This window comes from Balaenoptera ricei, chromosome 6 (assembly GCF_028023285.1).
Source record: "Balaenoptera ricei isolate mBalRic1 chromosome 6, mBalRic1.hap2, whole genome shotgun sequence".
NCBI classification, from domain to species: Eukaryota; Metazoa; Chordata; class Mammalia; order Artiodactyla; family Balaenopteridae; genus Balaenoptera; species Balaenoptera ricei.
Window position 1 is genome coordinate 52,962,398 of NC_082644.1, and position 20,471 is coordinate 52,982,868.

Genomic DNA, 20,471 nt, shown 5'->3' on the forward strand with positions numbered 1-20,471 from the left:
GCTTTAAATGATACATTAAACAAGATGGACTTAATTGATATTTATAGGACATTCCACCCAAAAACAACAGAATACACATTTTTCTCAAGTGCTCATGGAACATTCTCCAGGATAGATCATATCTTGGGTCACAAATCAAGCCTTGGTAAATTTAAGAAAATTGAAATCGTATCAAGTATCTTTTCCGACCACAACGCTATGAGACTAGATATCAATTACAGGAAAAGATCTGTAAAAAATACAAACACATGGAGGCTACACAATACAGTACTTAATAACGAAGTGATTACTGAAGAAATCAAAGGGGAAATCAAAAAATACCTAGAAACAAATGACAATGGAGATACGACGACCCAAAACCTATGGGACGCAGCAAAAGCAGTGCTAAGAGGGAAGTTTATAGCAATACAAGCCTACCTCAAGAAACAGGAAACATCTCGAATAAACAACCTAACCTTGCACCTGAAGCAATTAGAGAAAGAAGAACAAAAAAACCCCAAAGCCAGCAGAAGGAAAGAAATTATAAAGATCAGGTCAGAAATAAATAAAAAAGAAATGAAGGAAACAATAGCAAAAATCAATGAAACTAAAAGCTGGTTCTTTGAGAAGATAAACAAAATTGATAAACCATTAGCCAGGAGAAGACTCAGATCAATAGAATTAGAAATGAAAAAGGAGAAGTAACCACTGACACTGCAGAAATACAAAAGATCATGAGAGATTACTACAAGCAACTCTATGCCAATAAAATGGACAACCTGGAAGAAATGGACAGATTCTTAGAAATGCACAAACTGCCGAGACTGAACCAGGAAGAAATAGAAAATATGAACAGACCAATCACAAGCACTGAAATTGAAACTGTGATTAAAAACCTTCCAACAAACAAAAGCCCAGGACCAGATGGCTTCACAGGTGAATTCTATCAAACATTTAGAGAAGAGCTAACACCCATCCTTCTCAAACTCTTCCAAAATATTGCAGAGGGAGGAACACTCCCAAACTCATTCTACGAGGCCAACATCACCCTGATACCAAAACCAGACAAAGATGTCACAAAGAAAGAAAACTACAGGCCAATATCACTGATGAACATAGATGCAAAAATCCTCAACAAAATACTAGCAAACAGAATCCAACAGCACATTAAAAGGATCAAGTGGGGTTTAATCCCAGGAATGCAAGGATTCTTCAATATATGCAAATCAATCAATGTGATACACCATATTAACAAATTGAAGGAGAAAAACCATATGATCATCTCAATAGATGCAGAGAAAGCTTTCGACAAAATTCAACACCCATTTATGATAAAAGCCCTGCAGAAAGTAGGCATAGAGGGAACTTTCCTCAACATAATAAAGGCCATATATGACAAACCCACAGCCAACATTGTCCTCAATGGTGAAAAACTGAAACCATTTCCACTAACATCAGGAACAAGACAAGGTTGCCCACTCTCACCACTATTATTCAACATAGTTTTGGAAGTGTTAGCCACAGCAATCAGAGAAGACAAAGAAATAAAAGGAATCCAAATCGGAAAAGAAGAAGTAAAGCTGTCACTATTTGCAGATGACATGATACTATACATAGAGAATCCTAAAGATGCTACCAGAAAACTCCTAGAGCTAATCAATGAATTTGGTAAAGTAGCAGGATACAAAATTAATGCACAGAAATCTCTTGCATTTCTATACACTAATGATGAAAAATCTGAAAGTGAAATTAAGAAAACACTCCCATTTACCATTGCAACAAAAAGAATAAAATATCTAGGAATAAACCTACCTAAGGAGACAAAAGACCTGTATGCAGAAAATTATAAGACACTGATGAAAGAAATTAAAGATGATACAAATAGATGGAGAGATATACCATGTTCCTGGATTGGAAGAATCAACATTGTGAAAATGACTCTACTACCCAAAGCAATCTACAGATTCAATGCAATCCCTATCAAACTACCACTGGCATTTTTCACAGAACTAGAACAAAAAATTTCACAATTTGTATGGAAACACAAAAGACCCCGAATAGCCAAAGCAATCGTGAGAAAGAAAAATGGAGCTGGGGGAATCAGGCTCCCTGACTTCAGACTATATTACAAAGCTTCAGTAATCAAGACAGTTTGGTACTGGCACAAAAACAGAAATATAGATCAATGGAACAGGATAGAAAGCCCAGAGATAAACCCACACACATATGGTCACCTTATCTTTGATAAAGGAGGCAAGCATATACAGTGGAGAAAAGACAGCCTCTTCAATAAGTGGTGCTGGGAAAATTGGACAGGTACATGTAAAAGTATGAAATTAGAACACTCCCTGACACCATGCACAAAAATAAACTCAAAATGGATTAAAGACCTAAGTGTAAGGGCAGACACTATCAAACTCTTAGAGGAAAACATAGGCAGAACACTCTATGACATACATCACAGCAAGATTCTTTTTGACCCAGCTCCCAGAGAAATGGAAATAAGAACACAAATAAACAAATGGGACCTAATGAAACTTAAAAGCTTTTGCACAGCAAAGGAAACCATAAACAAGACCAAAGGACAACCATCAGAATGGGAGAAAATATTTGCAAATGAAGCAACTGACAAAGGATTAATCTCCAAGATTTACAAGCAGCTCATACAGCTCAATAACAAAAAAACCAACAACCCAATCCAAAAATGGGCAGAAGACCTAAATAGACATTTCTCCAAAGAAGATATACAGATGGCCTACAGACACATGAAAGAATGCTCAACATCATTAATCATTAGAGAAATGCAAATCAAAACTACAATGAGATATCATCTCACACTGGTCAGAATGGCCATCATCAAAAAATCTAGAAACAATAAATGCTGGAGAGGGTGTGGAGGAAAGGGAACACTCTTGCACTGTTGGTGGGAATGTAAATTGATACAGCCACTATGGAGAACAGTATGGAGGTTCCTTAAAAAACTACAAATAGAACTACCATACGACCCAGCAATCCCACTACTGGGCATATACCCTGAGAAAACCATAGGTCAAAAAGAGTCATGTTCCAAAATGTTCATTGCAGCTCTATTTACAATAGCCAGGACATGGAAGCAACCTAAATGTCCATCGACAGATGAATGGATAAAGAAGATGTGGCACATATATACAATGGAATATTACTCAGCCATAAAAAGAAATGAAATGGAGGTATTTGTAATGAGGTGGATGGAGTTAGAGTCTGTCATACAGAGTGAAGTAAGAAAGAGAAAAACAAATACAGTATGCTAACACATATATACGGAATCTAAGGGAAAAAAAAAAAAAAAAAGGCCATGAAGAACCTAGTGGCAAGACGGGAATAAAGACACAGACCTACTAGAGAATGGACTTGAGGATATGGGGAGGGGGTGGGGTGACATGTGACAGGGTAAGAGAGTGTCATGGACATATATACACTACCAAATGTAAAATAGATAACTAGTGGGAAGCAGCCGCATAGCACAGGGAGATCAGCTCGGTGCTTTGTGACCACCTAGAGGGGTGGGATGGGGAGGGTGGGAGGGAGGGAGATGCAAGAGGGAAGAGAAATGGGAACATATTGTATATGTATAACTGATTCACTTTGTTATAAAGCAGAAGCTAACACACCATTGTAAGGCAATTATACTTCAGTAAAGATGTTAAAAAAAAATAAAATAAAAAAATAAAAAAATAAAAAATAAATAAAAAAAAACTATGGCTGTCAGAAGTAACTGGACTGGAAAATTATACCTATAGGAGGATGTCGTGCGTACTGCTGTAAGGGAAAAAACTGCAAAAGCAGTTCAGAAAGGGCCTAGGGAGGAGGATACAAAGAGCATAGGGCCAATAAGCAAAAGCAGGGTAGGAATCAAAGCCCTTAAAACAGCCAAGGGTCCCCACCACTTGCTAAAGCCATTTCCAAGACAGACCGTAAGTGAAAGAGCAATTCACCCTCAAAATCATGATGAATTAAAATGCCCAGAAGAATGAGCTACACAATCGGTATTTACCTCAAGCACCTTCTAAAAATGAAAGTGGCAATGTATCAATATATCATGGCATCATACATATACATCATAATTTAGACAAGATCCTACATTACTACATGGATTATGGTGGCCCAACTAAAGCGAGGCAACATTAATGTAAAAGCCGCATTTGAAAAGTGTGACTTGTTTGCCAATCTGCCAGACCTGGCACCTTGATTCCTTACCACATTATTCGTAAACAGAACTTCTTTTGCCTCCCTTTAGACCCATTCCTCACTTTTCTTTAAGTCAATACTGGATAGTCAGAAGAATGTTATCTTTCATTTGTTCTAGGCAGGTTAATAGAATAATCATACATTAAGTATCATTCAAAGTGGCACCAGTTTTGAATAGTACAGGTATACAGAGTTTTAAAAACAAATGCAAATGCTAAACACTTATTTTCCTTCAAGGGTTTTATGCTATTGATTCTGTTTGCTATACAAGTGTGAATAAGCTGGCATGCCCTTCAAAATATTTACCAATGTCACTGCCATATGATTTAGATCATAATGTCCTAACGAACAGCTGAGATACTTGGTAAATTATGGTATATGGAACCTTGCACAAAACACCTTTTTGGATAAGAAAAAGAAAGTTCTATTTGATAATGACTAAACAGAAAAATTTCAGAATGGACACTCAAAGTATATAGGACTTTTTTTCTACAGCACAGCAAGAAATGTAGTTCAAGTGACTCCTGCCAATACTTGTGTTATACTTAACGTTTTACTCTTGTGAGTGTATTTTTATTTACCTAGACTTAAGATTGGCTTCTGCTGACTTGCCGGAGTCTGTAGTAGTAGTAAAGCTATTCCAAGTATGACTGGTTCAACAGGAAAATCCTAAAAAAAAGTAAAGAGTTGAAGAAGTTTCCAGAGCCAAGGCTTTATAACATGTATCCAGGAAGAATATATTTAACATGAAATATTATAAACCTATCGTACAAAATTATTTACAGTAAGCCTGCTGTATTAAAGGAAGAACTGTTGAAGGCCACAGCAGTCACATATAAATTCAAAATGTTATATCTGGCCAAAAAGCAATAAACTATAAACCAAATTAATTCAGAGGAAAAACTTGTAGTCTTCAAAACAGTCAGTCTTTGCAAACCACTGAACACTACCTGAAATACTTAAGAATATTTCATTTCTGGAAAGTAGCTCAATTGCCTGCTTACCTAATACAGACATGATTCATCTATACAACTTACATAATAAATTATACTTAACAAATTTTAATAAATCTTGTTATTATAATAAAAGAAACAGTACCAGAGAAGCAGAGATTATTTTTAAATTACAGTAATTTATTAAGTATATTTAAATACAGCAAAGCAATAACGATAGAAACTTAGTCATTAATTTTACCAAGTAAAATGAAATGAAAAAGAAAAAAAGGATATGTACATTAACTTCTTATAAGTAAAATGCAAGTGGCATAAGATAGTACTTGAAGTTTCTAAATAAAGAAAATTATAACGTATTATGGAACTAAAGAAGAAAGGCCCAGCACACTTTGCTAAAATTATTTCATTCTGAAATTTACAGAAGTGCCTGCAGAGCAGAAATACCTATGAATCATGAGGACAGGCAAAAAATAAAAATTAAAAAAAACCACAAAAATTAAAAAAAGAAAATGTGAGGTAGAGTCATGTGTTAAACACTCAAGAGAAAACAACTTAGTCTGACACACTCAGAAGTTACAATTTTGGAAATACTATCAACTCTGGGACAAATTAATAAATGTATATCTACATCTTAGTTATACCATCTGAAAGTGAAATTAAACTGCAAAATCTTCTAATGTGCTCGTTTATGGACTTTTAACAACTAGCAAAAGAAGAAAATGTATGGATTTTTCTAATGGAATATATTCCAATTTGTGTCTTGGGGCCTATATGTGTTCACTGTTTTGAAATATAGTTGAGAATAATGAAGCAACTGTTATCTATTTGAGGACAACAAATGCATTTTGAAACCAATATATTTCCAGTATACACCATCACACCATTCTTTCCCATTTTGCTCAACTGCATTTAAATTTTGCATGTTCATTTAAAAAAAAAAAACCAACCAAATAAGCAAAACTCAGCAAGGTCATTTACATTTCAAATTTACTAGCTACCAAGAGGATCAGAGACAAATCAAAGTATTACTTGTACTAATGATATCATTGGAAAGCCTTTTTCACACAGGCTATCACTGGAAGGGCCATAAAGTAGCTTCTCAGGGTTCTGAAATGCACTAGAAGCATTTTAAAGGAATGGAACTTAAAGGTATGAAGGCATAAATGAAAATGACGTCCTCTAGGAAGAGTGAGACTGGCCTGTTCAGAAAGGAGGGTGAAAGGAAAAGAACTAAGGAGCAAGACACCAAAAATAAGGAAAAGTAATGGTAAATGATTAAACTATATGATCTTAAATTGCTTACAATTCTGAGAGGTTCAAGTTTTTTGTGTGATTGACTGATTTTTAATGAACACCTGAGAATGGTATCATTTAATGAGCTCTTTTAATAAAAGCCTGTGTTGGACATCTCGTGTGCTACTTCAAATACTACAGCTATTGCTGTAGTAACTCTTGCTTCCTGTCCCAGGCCACTGAGAGATCCAGAAGTACAGGGAAGTTAAAGCCCCATAGGCTTGACAAATGGGCAAAAGAAGCCCAGGGACAAATGCTTCCGCCTTTATTCTGGATCCTTCTGGCAGGTTCTGAGACATATTCCATAACACTTCTCAGCATATTCTGTGATATCGAGCAACTGATTGCTTATAGCAGTGGCCAACTTGATAATACTTGCATTGTCTCTCTCATCTTTAATATTTCACTCTTCTTGTCTCTCTCCCACCTGCTTCCTGAGATCACACCTGCAAATGAACTCCTGTTGCATAAGCCTTTGCATTTGTGGAAACCCAGGTTCTGCTTTTGCCTTTAGGGAAACTTAGGGTCTACTTCTGGGGGAACCAAGGCTAACTCAGAGCCTATCTGAAGAAGTAAAGAAATGCCTTTATACTGGACCACAGATGTCACAGGAGTCTTAATGACAGCAAACCCTTGGAGTTCACACTACATCAGAGGTACATCAGAGGTATCTGAAGCAGACACAACAAAGACAGCAGCCCAGCTCACACAATCCCCTGTCATGGCTTTTCTACCTACACTGTCCTCTGCTCAGAGTTGACTGATCCAAGCTGGGCCAATCAGATCATTCTTCCTAGGAATCTGACAACGTAAACTGAGATACACAGTGAAGAAAGGTGGGTGGGACTGAATCATCTGATAGCAATGTGTTAGGGAACAGGGGTCCCCAGCCTTACTAAAGCTGGGATGTATAGCACTCTTCACTTTGAGAGCTACCTAGTCTCCTCACAATCAATATCATTTTCTGTTAAGAGTACATATATTTCGGGACTTCCCTGGTGGCACAGTGGTTAAGAATCCACCTGCCAGTGCAAGGGACATGGGTTCCATCCCTGGTCTGGGAAGATCCCACATGCCGTGGAGCAACTAAGCCTGTGCGCCACAACTACTGAGCCCACGTGCCACGACTACTGAAGCCCGCGCACCTAGAGCCCATGCTCCGCAACAAGAGAAGCCACTGCAATGAGAAGCCCGCGCACTGCAACGAAGTGTAGCCCCCACTCACCGCAACTAGAGAAAGCCCACGTGCAGCAACAAAGACCTAATGTAGCCAAAAAATAAAAAGTAAATAAATAAATAAATTTATAGAAAAAAATAGTACATATATTTTGCTTGAAATGGAAAGCACCTTAAGTTATCATTTAAATAAGGCTAAACATAGTTCAACTAAGACCAAATACACTGAAACTAAAGTAGCCTAAGAAATACATCCATTTTCAGTGTGCAATGAAATAAATCCAATATAAAAGTAGAAAAAGAACAAAGGGGAAAAGAAAAGTTAATGTAATATTTGAATTGAATATCTAGCTGATAAACTCAGTGATATAGGAATACAGGTATAGCCTCTAAATAAGATTGATTTATTCTACTTCATTTTGTTTCAAATTAAAGTGTATATAGACCTAAAGGATATATGTTTGCAAATTAATTTTCCTAGGCTTTTTTTTACACCTCAGAAACACTGGGACAGAGTTGGGAGACAGGAAATTTCATAACACAAGTATTTTAACAGTTCTACATATTTTTTACTTCCTTCTAAAACTGTTAAAATATTGGGCAGAAGGAAGACACAATATAAATATGACCTTCTCCCACAGACACCATTTCATTGCTCTAAATAAAAGTATTCTGTAATTCTACATTAAAATCAATAATATTTTTGGGACTTCCCTGGTGGCACAGTGGTTAAGAATCTGCCTGCCAATACAGGGGACATGGGTTCAATCCGTGGTCCAGGAAGATCTCACATGCCGCAGAGGAACTAAGCTCGTGCACCACAACTACTGAGCCTGCGCTCTAGATCCGGCGCACCACAACTACAGAAGTCCACGCGCCTAGAGCCCGTGCTCCACAGCAAGAGAAGCCACCGCAATGAGAAGGCCTCACACCGCAACGAAGAGCAGCCCCCGCTCACCACAACTACAGAAAGCCTTCACACAGCGACGAAGACCCAACACAGCCAAAAATAAAAATAAATAAAAATCAGTAATATTTTTAAAGTTGGACTCAAGAGCCAACCTAAAAAGATTCCTACTGGCCAAAAACAGGACAATTTGAATTTTAATGCGGACATTATCTGTAAGAAATTGAATTGCATCAAATATGTTTAAATCTATAAGTTCACACTACTTTTAGAAATTAGTAAGTAAAGGGAAAGAGTCAAGCATTTATCCGAACTTTTCTATATAAACTCTACCACTGGATAACCAAATAGTAGATGGAACCAAATACTTCTTTTAATAGAAGTATTCCAGCTAATAAATGAAGAAGAATAGATAGAATTAGACCATCATTTCTTTAACTCCTAATAAATTAATGGAACTAGGCATGGAGCATCAACAGCGACCAACATCATAAAAAGAAGAGCAACATATATTATGTGCTTCTTGATGAAAGAACACACCATTCCCTGTAGTCTCAGAAATGAAAAACAAAACAGAACAAAAACCTGAATCTGATCAAGCCTCTATAGCCAACTACCTGTTAACTGGGAAACATGTCAAAGTGAGCCACAAGGTTCAATCAGCAGATTTCAAGATGTACAAAACTCCATAGCTCACATAAGCCAGGTTTTTCCATATGTAAACAAACTGCCAATAAGAAAAGAGGTAGGGAAAGGAATGGAAGGAGACCATCTTTAGTGTAAAAGATACCTAAAAGATAGATCACACATGCACACACCAAAACTGTATTATGATATGTACAGATACACACATAGGCGGTAAAACTATAGAGAAACGTAAAGAAGCTACTACTATAGAAGTCAGGATAGTCAGCGGAGAAAGGAGGTTGTGATTAGGACTGGGCTCCTGGAAAACTTCTGGGGTGGCCAGAAAAGTTCTGTTTCTTGCTCTGTTTGATGCTTACAAGGATGTTTGCCTTACATGCAAAAAAAAAAAAAAAAAAAAAAAAAAGAATTTTGAAAATTATTTGAGGGTACTAGTTTAAAATGCAGATGCTTGGGCCCCACACAGCCCTGCTAATTCAATAGCTCTAGGGGTAGGTCCTAGGCATTTGCTTTTTTTTTTTTTTTTTTTAGAATCAATTTAATTTATTTTGGTTGTGTTGGGTCTTCATTGCTGCGCACGGACTTTCTCTAGTTGCAGCAAGCGGGGCCTACTCTTCTTCGTTGCAGTGAGCAGACTTCTCATTGCAATGGCTTCTCTTGTTGCGGAGCACGGGCTCTAGGCGCGCAGGCCTCAGTAGTTATGGCTCACGGGCTTAATTAGTCCGTGGCATGTGGGATCTTCTCAGACCAGGACTCAAACCGGTGTTCCCTGCATTGGCAGGAGGATTCTAAACCACTGCGCCACCAGGGAAGTCCTGCATTTTTAATAAAATCCGCCTAGTGATTTTTATGCACTCTAGTCTGAACAATTTGACTGGAATATAAACGTCACAGATCTTGTCTGTTTCACCTAACTGCTATAGCAAAGTGTCTGCCGTAAAAAACTGTCTACTACTCACATAAATCTACACAAACACAAAGGAACATTATGGGATTTACCTGTTAAGTACATTACATTTATGGTTAAGACAGGCAATTCCAAGTAATTTAACTATACAATATTATCTATATAATATTTTCTATATATTTTTGTATTATTAGTATAATAATATATATCAATATATTATCTATTATAGCTATATCTAATAGGTATAACTATATATAATAGATATAAACATCTGAATAGGAATGACATTATTATTTTATTATATTAATTATATAATTTATAACATATATATTATGATATATTATGTGTTACTATATATTACTATTATATCTAATAGATAATATGTATAATATTATAACACAAATTTTTAATATTGCTATATATATTACTATCATACTAGATAATATATACAATATTAACATAACACAAATATATCATTATATAATATTATATATAAAGTCCCAGCATCCATGTAACCATGCTAGTCACAAAACTACAAAAGATTTACTTGAGCCTTCCTTGGCTCCCACCTCCCACCAAAATCTACACTCACTTTCTCTGTTTCCTCAGTTACCATTCACTCCCTTATTCCAATTTGGTTCCTATCACCATCACTCTGCTGAAACTGCTTCCTCTAATATGAACAATAAATTTCTCCTTGCTGGATCCTAAGGGGACTTTCTATCCCATACTTAAATCCTCTCCCCAGGACACTGTTGACCATTCCCCTTTTTGAGATATTCCTTCCCTTGATTTTCATGTCTGAGACAGATGACATGGGATGGAGTATCTCAAAAGAGGGAATGGTCATCTGTCTCTTCTGCTTGTTATACAATCCTTCTAGCTGTACTTTCTCAGACTTCTCTTTATCAGTACACTTCAAATATTAACAGCCCCTGGAATTCTATCCCAAGCCCTGTCATGAAGTCCACGGTTAAAACTTCCACCCCAAAGTAGAAATCTATTTACAAGTCTATACCCTTAGCCTAGGCTTCTATCCTGAATTCTAAAACCATATATCCATCTATGACCCATGCATACCTCAAACCAAGCATATCTAAAACTAAATTTATCATCTTCCCTTCAGCATCAGCTACCATTTCTCAAGTGAACGGCACCATCCAGTTGCCCAAAAGAAAAAGCTGAGACTCTACCGAGGACCTTCTCCTTGACCATGTAATCAACCACAAAGCCCTATTGATTTCACGTCCTATATTTCTCTTTTCCTGTTCTAATTTCCCTAATTAGCCCCTGCCATGGACTGAGATCCCCCCTACCAAAATACATACGTTGAAGCCCTAAGTGCCAATTGACTGTATTTGGGGTAAGGAAGTAATTAGTTAAATGAGATCATAAGGGTGGGGCCTTAAAACACAAGGATTAGTGTTCTTATAAGAAGAAACAATAGAGACCTCATTCTTGCTCTCTCTCCGCTTTGTGAGGACACAGTGAGAGAGCAGCCTTCTTCAAGCCAGGAAGAGAGAGAGCCCTTACTAGGAATCAAATTGGCCAGCACCCTCATCTTGGACTTCCTAGTCTTCAGAACTGTGAGAAATAAATTTCTGTTGTTTAAGCCACTCAGTCTGTGATATTTTGTTAAGGCAGCCCTAGCAGTCTAAGACATCCCTCCTCACTTCCTGCCCTATTAGTGTCGCTCTGCTCTAAACCCTCCTCCACTCTCCCACCAGAATGATCTTCCACACACAAAAATATGAGGGCACCTCTTTGCTGAAAGGTCTTCCGTAGCAAGCCACTGCCTAGAAGATAAGATGTAAGCTCATTTGTGTGGTATGGAATACCCTTCATGATAGGCCCAGCCTTATCTCTTACACCTTAATCCTTTGGCAACACTCAACACTTTTTTTCTGAACAAGCCATGCCTGCCTGCTCGCTCACGTTTCTGTGCCTGGGCACATGCTGTTCCAGCAGCTGGAATGCCTTCCCAGCCTCTGGTTTGTACCAAGCAAACTCCTACTCAGACTTCCTCAAATCTGAACTCATGCCCTACCTCCCTTAAGTTGTGCTCCCATTGTACTTTAAATATACCCCCATACAAGCAATTTACCTTATTGTACTACAATTATTTATTTGCATGTTTGTAAGCCCCTTGAGGTCACAGAATGGCCTTTTCATCTAAGTACAAGTGGCCCTTGAATAACACATGGGTTTGAACTGCACAGGTCCACTTGTACATGGATTTTTGTCGATAGATATGTACTACAGTACTACACAATCAGCGGTTGGTTGAATCAACGGATGCAGAACCCCAGATAGGGAGAGCCGACTGTAAAGTTATATGAGGATTGGCACCCCTAATTCCTAAGCTGTTCAAGGGTCAACTGAATTCTTCTATAGGGTGTAGCATATAAGTGTTCAATACTTGTGTTCTACATGAATAAATGAAAAAATACCACAGTGGTAGACCCTTAACTGATGCTCCAAAGAGTATTTAATGACTCATTTTTATAATAAATGATAGTAGTACTATTGATGCATTACTAGTATGATCTAATAGTATTAGATCAAAACACCTTTGATATGCAAGAAAGTAAGAGAGTACACCCACCCTGTTACTAAAAGACCTACTTAAGTGATAACTGACATTAAAACTTCTTACTATCCTTACCTCCTTCAGAAGTTCAACACTGTGTTTTAAAAGGTGAATTAAAGATGAGCATTCCCCAGTTATGTTTAAGCTGACTTCACAGACACACAGCAGCTGAAGAGTCATCTGGATAAGCTGAATTTTCCAGAAAACAGGATGACGCAAAAGGCTTAAATATACTTCTTCGACAAACAGCATCACTTCTGTTGTCTGTATCAAATCTCTTATCTGTTTGAGAAACAATCTTGTGATATTAAAATAATACACAAACCAAAGGATAATTTTAGCTTATACAAGAAGCTTTACCAATAAATTTTTTTTCCTCTAAACCTATAAAGACTTAAAATGGATGAAGAAATTTATGTAACTCAGAGAGAGTTAAACCATACAACTCTGCTTTCTCCTTTTGTCACTAACCAAAACACAATTTGCTACTGTTTTTGTTACTGCTGGCTGGCACAAATTCTTTTCATTTATTTTTCTAACAACTCTGAGTGCAGATTTTTAAAGACAAATTACATGACAGTACCAACATGTTGAAGGAAATTAATTAAAGTTGGTTCTGAGTTCTCCAAATGGACTCTCCTTTCTATAATTTCAGCATAGCTACCTGGAAGAAAAGGGTCGGCGTGTTATTCTAATGCACTGCTAAGCCCTTCATCTGAACGAAATTTGCTCAGACAACCTTAACTGAGAGCATCATTTCCACACTTGGCAGATGTAGTGAAAGATGACATTCAAATGGTAGTGTCTTCTCAACTGGCTAATGTATTAGATAGGAAGGACTTGGGTGCTCTTGAAAATCCCAATTCAATTCAAACCCAGCTGTTCTGATCAAAATTCTGGAGTTAGTATTAAGGATATGGTCCTGCTCACAGACACACTGGCATTTCCCAGAGATTACAAACAATGAACCATCTGCTTCAATCAGAAGCCTTGTGCCTGTTAAATTCATCAAGAGGAAAGCCTACAGTTAACCAGCTGTACCTTTCACCAGTCGTTACCACCATAATAACCCAAAATGACTATATGTTATACACAGAGAGAGAAGTTAATTCTGAACAAACAAGAAGAAAAAAAACTATTAAAAGATCAAGGGGAGGAGACAGCAGAGAATACTTAAGTTATAAAAAATAAATGTGAACAGTTCAGTAGCTAAATTATTTCATTCTTTTGCAAATATACAATGGCAAAGGCAAAAGGCCACCAAGAAAAGAAAGGAATTTAAAACAAAGTAAAGCCCCATGTTTATTTGACAATATATTTCCTTGAGTGCATTTTTTTGTACATACTTGAAATTTTCCGTGATAAAAAAAATTTTTGAAAGACAACCTCAGCAACTTAGCATTAAAGGCTCTCTAATCTTTAACATTACCAAAATGCTTAACAAGAATACTTTGTAAGTAATGGCTTCTCTTTATGTAGAAATAGAACATGTGCAATGAATAATATGTGAGATGACAAGAGTCACAATTAAAAAGAACTACTGGGACCAAAGTCAACAGTGAAGTTCAAGGCAGGTTAAGTCCAGAAAAAGACAATTCCATAAATACAAAATGGAAGAACAATTGGAGTGAGAAGAAAAAGGAACAGGAGTTTCACTGACCATCATCTCATTGACCTATGGGTCAATAGGGTTGACAGCTATTTCTCAGGAAAAAAAATTTTAATTAACATGATGGTATTGAAATGCTCAGTATGGATCAGACCACATCTATACTACTGTATTCAGCTCTAAGAAGAACATTTCATAGTGACACATTCTCAACACCAATAAACTAGAGAATTCCTTGCAAATAACAGTGAAAACTCAAAACCATTTCATGTGGAGAAGTAAAGAAACTGATGAAGAAAAGAAAGGAGGGAGGGAGGGAGTAAAGGATGAAAGGGAAGAAAAGGAAGGAAGAGAGAACACAAGATAGGATGCAGATGGGCTTTTTAAAAAGCTTATTTTGCTTTGTTCTGAGAAGAAAGGGGACTAACGAGTAATCTTAGGAAAATACAGGTCAATTAGAAGTACTTGCTAAAAAAAAAAATAATAAATGGTTGCCTTGCAAAATAGCATGCTTCCTATCATTAAAATATTTAATTAGTCGTGGGATGGTCGTCTCTCAGAGAGGATAAGAACTACCTATAACCCGTGGGAAAATGGATGACATTGCCACTAAGACCCCTCCCAGCTCTCAAATTCTTCATTCCAATAAAGTTGATTTGTTAATATTAAATGTATTTATGTCACTAGTCCCATTAGTTCCAAATGATGGATCTCTTTTTTTCCTCACCTATCTTGACTATATTAACAAGCCACAGATTTCCAGAAATACTGCACAGAGCACACTGCTAGAAGTATTTAGGCTTGTCAATATAGGTTGATGACGATGAAGGCAAACATCTACCAAAGAGCACAGAACAGGGTAATGCAAGCATTGTATGGAAAAACTGTACGCTAGTTCAAGACATCCGCCTATACATTGCCTTATTGCCCACACAAAACAAAAGCTTTGGAAAAGCCACAGGAGAATTCACTTGAATTAACTTTTCTCTGCCTTGATTACAGGAAAGCCTATTTATGAGCTGTAAAAGAGTCACTCTAGTGACTCCTTGCTAACACAAACTTAAAACAGGTCATCTGTGACCTCAAGTGATCACCTTGAAAAATAATCACAGATTCCCTCCATCAGCTAAGCAGCATGGTGTTCAGATTCTAGACAAACAACAAACCTAGATGGTGGGATGGGATACATGAATCACTACACTCAAATCACAGCAAGCTGGCAACTGGAATTTTTTTTAAATCTGTAGTTATAGAGACATTAGCTCAAATTTATCTCTCCCCTGAATTCCCTAAGCATTTTATCCATACCTCTGTATGGATAAAATACTTCATCTATCTACTTTGAATTGTAAGAATATATATACTTGTTTTAGCTCTCTTACTAGACTGTGGTCTTCCCAAGAGCAGGATCCATCAGGGTCACCACATATACTGTAAGGGGACTTGTGAAAACTGGAATCTAGCCAGCACTCAGCTGGTCAAGCCCTGCGTCCCTAGGGCTGCATCTGCCCAGAGAGATGCCTTTTTTCCAAACTTACACAAAGAGGACTTTTTTTTTCCTTATAACCTTCTCAGTCTCCAGCACAAGGAAAAACTCAATGCAAAATTATTTTCCCTGAGAAGTCTTTCTTATAGTTTTCATTCCTACTAATCCTAAAATGGACTATGTTGATTTATATTTCTGCGAATTTAGTTAACACTGTATATATTAAAGTGAAATCTAGATTTGTTTCCTTCATCATCTCCAAAACCCTGCAAGCATTTCTAGAGCTGTTTGCCAGATCACATGGGCTCTATTTTATGTACAACAATAACAATCACCATTTACTAATGCTGGTGCTATATTAGTGAAGGAGGAGGAAAGGCCTTACCTGCAAACATGGAACCATGTCGCAACACAGTTGTAGTATCTGTTGCTCCAATATTGATGGTTGTTCTTTGTCACAAAGAACCCGGGGGTGAAGTAAGACTTTGAGCAGAGCTAGTCGGAGTTTAGCATATTCTTGTAACTGGGATGGTTCACAATATAGATACCATAGAAACGGTGCCATTATTTGGATACATGAAACTTCTGACCTGCAAGTAAGTCACGTAATGCATAAGCCAGTAACTGAGTTAAACAGAGTACCAAGCAAGTAAGTGTCAAACATCAACTTAGAGTTCATGACATATTATAAACTATGATACCATTGAGTGTATCTTTTTTTCATGACTCTTCTATTCCACCATGACCCACCTAAACCCATGCCAAACAGTTCTTTATACACTGGGGAGAATGACTCAACACCTGGAACCCACAAGCTTGATGCCCAGGACTAAGAGGGCCTCTACTTGCACACTAGAATAGCATCTACATCTCCAGGACCAGTCTTTGGTGAACATCAGAATCATCTGAGAACCTTTTTAGGATTATAGATGTTAGGATCCATTTTTCCAGGAGTATGCATGCATTTTTGGAAAAACTCGACAGGTGAGGTCCTATGTAAAACAAAGACACAGACATCCCAAGAAGATGATGATAACAGTTAACATTTACTTGTCAACTTGTTAGCACTCAGAGTGTGCAAGTTACTGCACTTTATGCGTTTAAACTCAATCAACCCTCACCACAACCCTATGAAATAAAAATATTATTATCCCATTATGCAGATACAGAAACTGAGGCAGAGAGAAGTAAAGTAATTTGTCAAGTCCCTCCTCTTAAGTTCTTCCCACTCAGAGGAGGAAGACTTTACAAATCTTTCGGATCTATTTAGATTACAATACATCCCAATAACTCCAAGTCCAAAGACACTAAAATGCCAGAATGACCTTTCAGATATAAAAATTGGATCATGTCATTAATCAGCTTGAAAAAATTTATGCTTAAGATAAAGTACTTAGCCCAATTCACAAACCCTTCATAATTTGGCCTCTTTCCAGTCTCATTTCTTGCTTTTCTCCACTCTCCACTGAACTACACTAAACTTCTTTCAGATCTCTAATCAAGCCATCTGGGCTTTCTTCTCACCTGCTGTTCCATCTACCTATAATACTCTCCCCTTTCTCCCTAATTTTTATCATCCTCTGCCTAATTTCTATCATCTTTCAGTTCTCCCTTTAAAATGACTTCCTGAGGGCCTTCCCTGATACCTAGCCTTGGTCAGATCCCCATTATGTGCTTGCACAGGATAATGACTTTATTGTCATTTTTTATTTAATATCTCCATCCCCTGACAGACTATAAGCCAATGAGGGCATGAACCATGGATTTCTGTTTAATGCTGTATCCCAAATAACTGTACACACTAGGCCCTCAAAGAAATGCTCAATCATTAAATTAATCGATTCATTTACACTAAGATATAGAGTAGATTTACAATTAGCATGCATCGATTAAATATCACAATTTTAATATTTTTCATATTGATTATACATAAGTTAGTACTAGATAAGATACAAAGATGAACCAGGCATTATCTATCCTTTAGAAGCATATAGTCTAACAGGGACAATCAGCTCTGTTTCTGGACTAGAGAATAGAAAGTGAAAACTGCTAAAAGAAAGGTATAAAGTGCAATACTTATTGGAGGAAATGGCATTTGAGTTATGCTTGACAACATAATTTTATAATACTATACATCCCAGAGCAATGTGATTTCAAAACACCGTTAATATTAATAAAAATTAAAAAGTTACCAAATTGATAAGATTTAATCTATTCATTCATTCATTTATTCGCTTGACAAAATTTCTGAGTTCCTACAGTATACCATTCACTCTTCTATGTGCTAGAAACCAAGCAAGAAACAAAAACAGATGAAATCCATGCTCTGATGGAGCTCACAATCCGGAGGGATTTTTTTTTTTCTCATGAGCACAAACACTTACACAATCCATAAAAAACAAAAAGACTTGTGAGTTCATAATTATGAAACATATGGCTTCATCACACCACCCGCTTTAGGAAACTAAAAAAAGTTTCATAGATTAAGCAAGTAGACAATGTATGTATGGGTTAGAATATGGAGCAGAAAAGAGATTTAAGAAACATTGTTCCTCCATCTCTCTCTAATAATGTACTCCCCAAAGAATAAATACTAGCCAGGTGTCAAAAACATCCGTGAATAGCTTATCAGTTTTCTCCTACTTTGAAATGCTGAAGGTGAAATGCAAGGTTCATACAAAGAAATATATTTCCAAGATGCTGTTAATATTTGACATCAGGAGCATAATGTTGAGCTTTCCTAGGACAATATACTTTTTAAAAATCTCTGTGGCTTAATCTGTCCTGATTTTAGATTTTGCATTTCCTATGTGGTATCTGATGATCTACTATCACTGCAGTGGGGTATGCAATTAACAGGGCTTAAGGAGAAAGGGAAATAATAAAACAGATAACCTGAAATCCCAAAGTGATTAAGAATGTTTAAAAATGCAACCAATTGTGCATGTATCTACACACAAGGCTTTCATATATGTTCACCAAGGATGGAGTAGCAGTGGGAAAAGACTTGGAATGAAAATCAAAACACTGAGCCTTTGGGCCCAACTCTGCCACTAGCCATGTGACCTTGAGCAAGTCATTTAATGTTGCTCTCCTTAGTTCCCTCATCTGAAAAACTATGTGTTAGACTAGATAATTTTGAAGTATCCAGCCCTAAAGACCTTGACATCATTGTCAATTTACCCAATTCTCGGTTCTATAATGGTGAAGTCTTAACACCACAGGCCTTCTACAAATCAGTGCAGAATTTAACTGGAGAACCATGCCCCCAAAAATCTAGCACGAAGATACACTGCTATTTCAGGACATCTGTTGATACATTCTATTAAAAGTGAACCCATACATTTAGGCTAGCACCTGTCTACTCTACCACCTCCAGCGAGGTTTTTTCCCACATTTGTAATACAGTTTGTAATACAGCTATATTCTTTGTGTGACTTGATAGCTCATTCCTTTTTTCATTCCTGGGATCTTTCACTCCATTTCTGGGATATATATATACATACACACACACACACACACACACACACACACACACACACATATTTGCATACATTAAAGTTCATTTTTTGTGCTGTAAAATTCTATGGGTATTGATAAATGCATAGTATCATGTATCCACCATTACAATGTCATATGAAATACTTTTACTGCCTTAAAAATCCTCTGTATTTCACCTTTTTAACCCTACCTCCCTCCCCCCAACAAACCCCTAGAAAGCACTAATCTGTTTGCCACTCTATAGTTTTACATTTTCCAGAATGTTATGTAAATGGAATTATACAGCATATAGACTTTTCAAAAAAAAAAAAAAAAAAGTGAACCCAGCAACTCTAATCAACAATTCCTAACACAGAAAGAGCTAGAATACAAGCTATTGTCACAACATTTTGTCTCCTTCCTATAGTTGTGAATCACTATTTATATTCTTATTAAATTACCAAACTTCCTTCATTACCTTCTAAATGACAGTGTAAAAACTAAGTTAACTTACTCTAAAATTAAATCTCAAGAAACTAACAGTCTGCTGAAAATGCAAGCAGTGATCAATTTCATCCTGCAAAGAACCATCTCATAGTGCAAAAGTAGAAATGAGACAACTGTAATTATTCTTTGCAAATAAATATAAAATAATTTAAAACTTCTAAAAAGCTCTAGATAGCATACTCTAACACTCCAGAACTCAAATGAAAGGAATAAGTCAATGAAAGCTTATCCATAAATAAACCAAACTCAATTAATAATCTCGTCTCCTTACGACTATCTGGACATACATCATTAGAAGAACTACTTCCAAATTCCAAAATAATACTCCCTTGAAATGAAACAACCAGAAAGTAAGTTAATTACTTGCTGACTAACTAAAGCATTGGAAAAGAGAGATATTTGTAAGGATTACCCTAAAAACAAGCTTAATAACAAATATGGCACATCAGCAGCAACATCTTTTATAAAGTATCCCAATCTATTTAACAAGAGAAACTTCATTAAACAAATGTTTATAAATTTGTTATTTTTGCTTTCTGACATGGATGAACAAAGACTTTTTTTAGTAAATATTAATATCTTACCTTTGAAAATGCAGCCCTAGGTGAGGGAAGAGAGGATGATAATAATGTTTATTTTAAGGTATTCATTCAATTGTTACATGGACTTTTATCACTGGCAGATGATTACAAGTTTCCCTATATCTCTTTAA

General features: G+C 36.6%; 1 protein-coding gene across 2 annotated transcripts in view; it reads right to left on the minus strand.

Annotated features, from left to right (window-relative positions):
- The window catches only part of FOCAD (focadhesin), a 311,371-nt gene that overhangs the window by 213,510 nt on the left and 77,390 nt on the right, over positions 1-20,471 (minus strand). For both annotated transcript variants that reach the window (XM_059924644.1, XM_059924643.1), the window contains exons 7-9: positions 16,158-16,362; positions 12,753-12,959; positions 4,788-4,875 (exon numbers count right to left, since the gene is read on the minus strand). In XM_059924644.1, the coding sequence (XP_059780627.1) occupies positions 4,788-4,875; positions 12,753-12,959; positions 16,158-16,362 (500 nt within the window). The remainder of the gene's footprint in view (positions 1-4,787; positions 4,876-12,752; positions 12,960-16,157; positions 16,363-20,471) is intronic.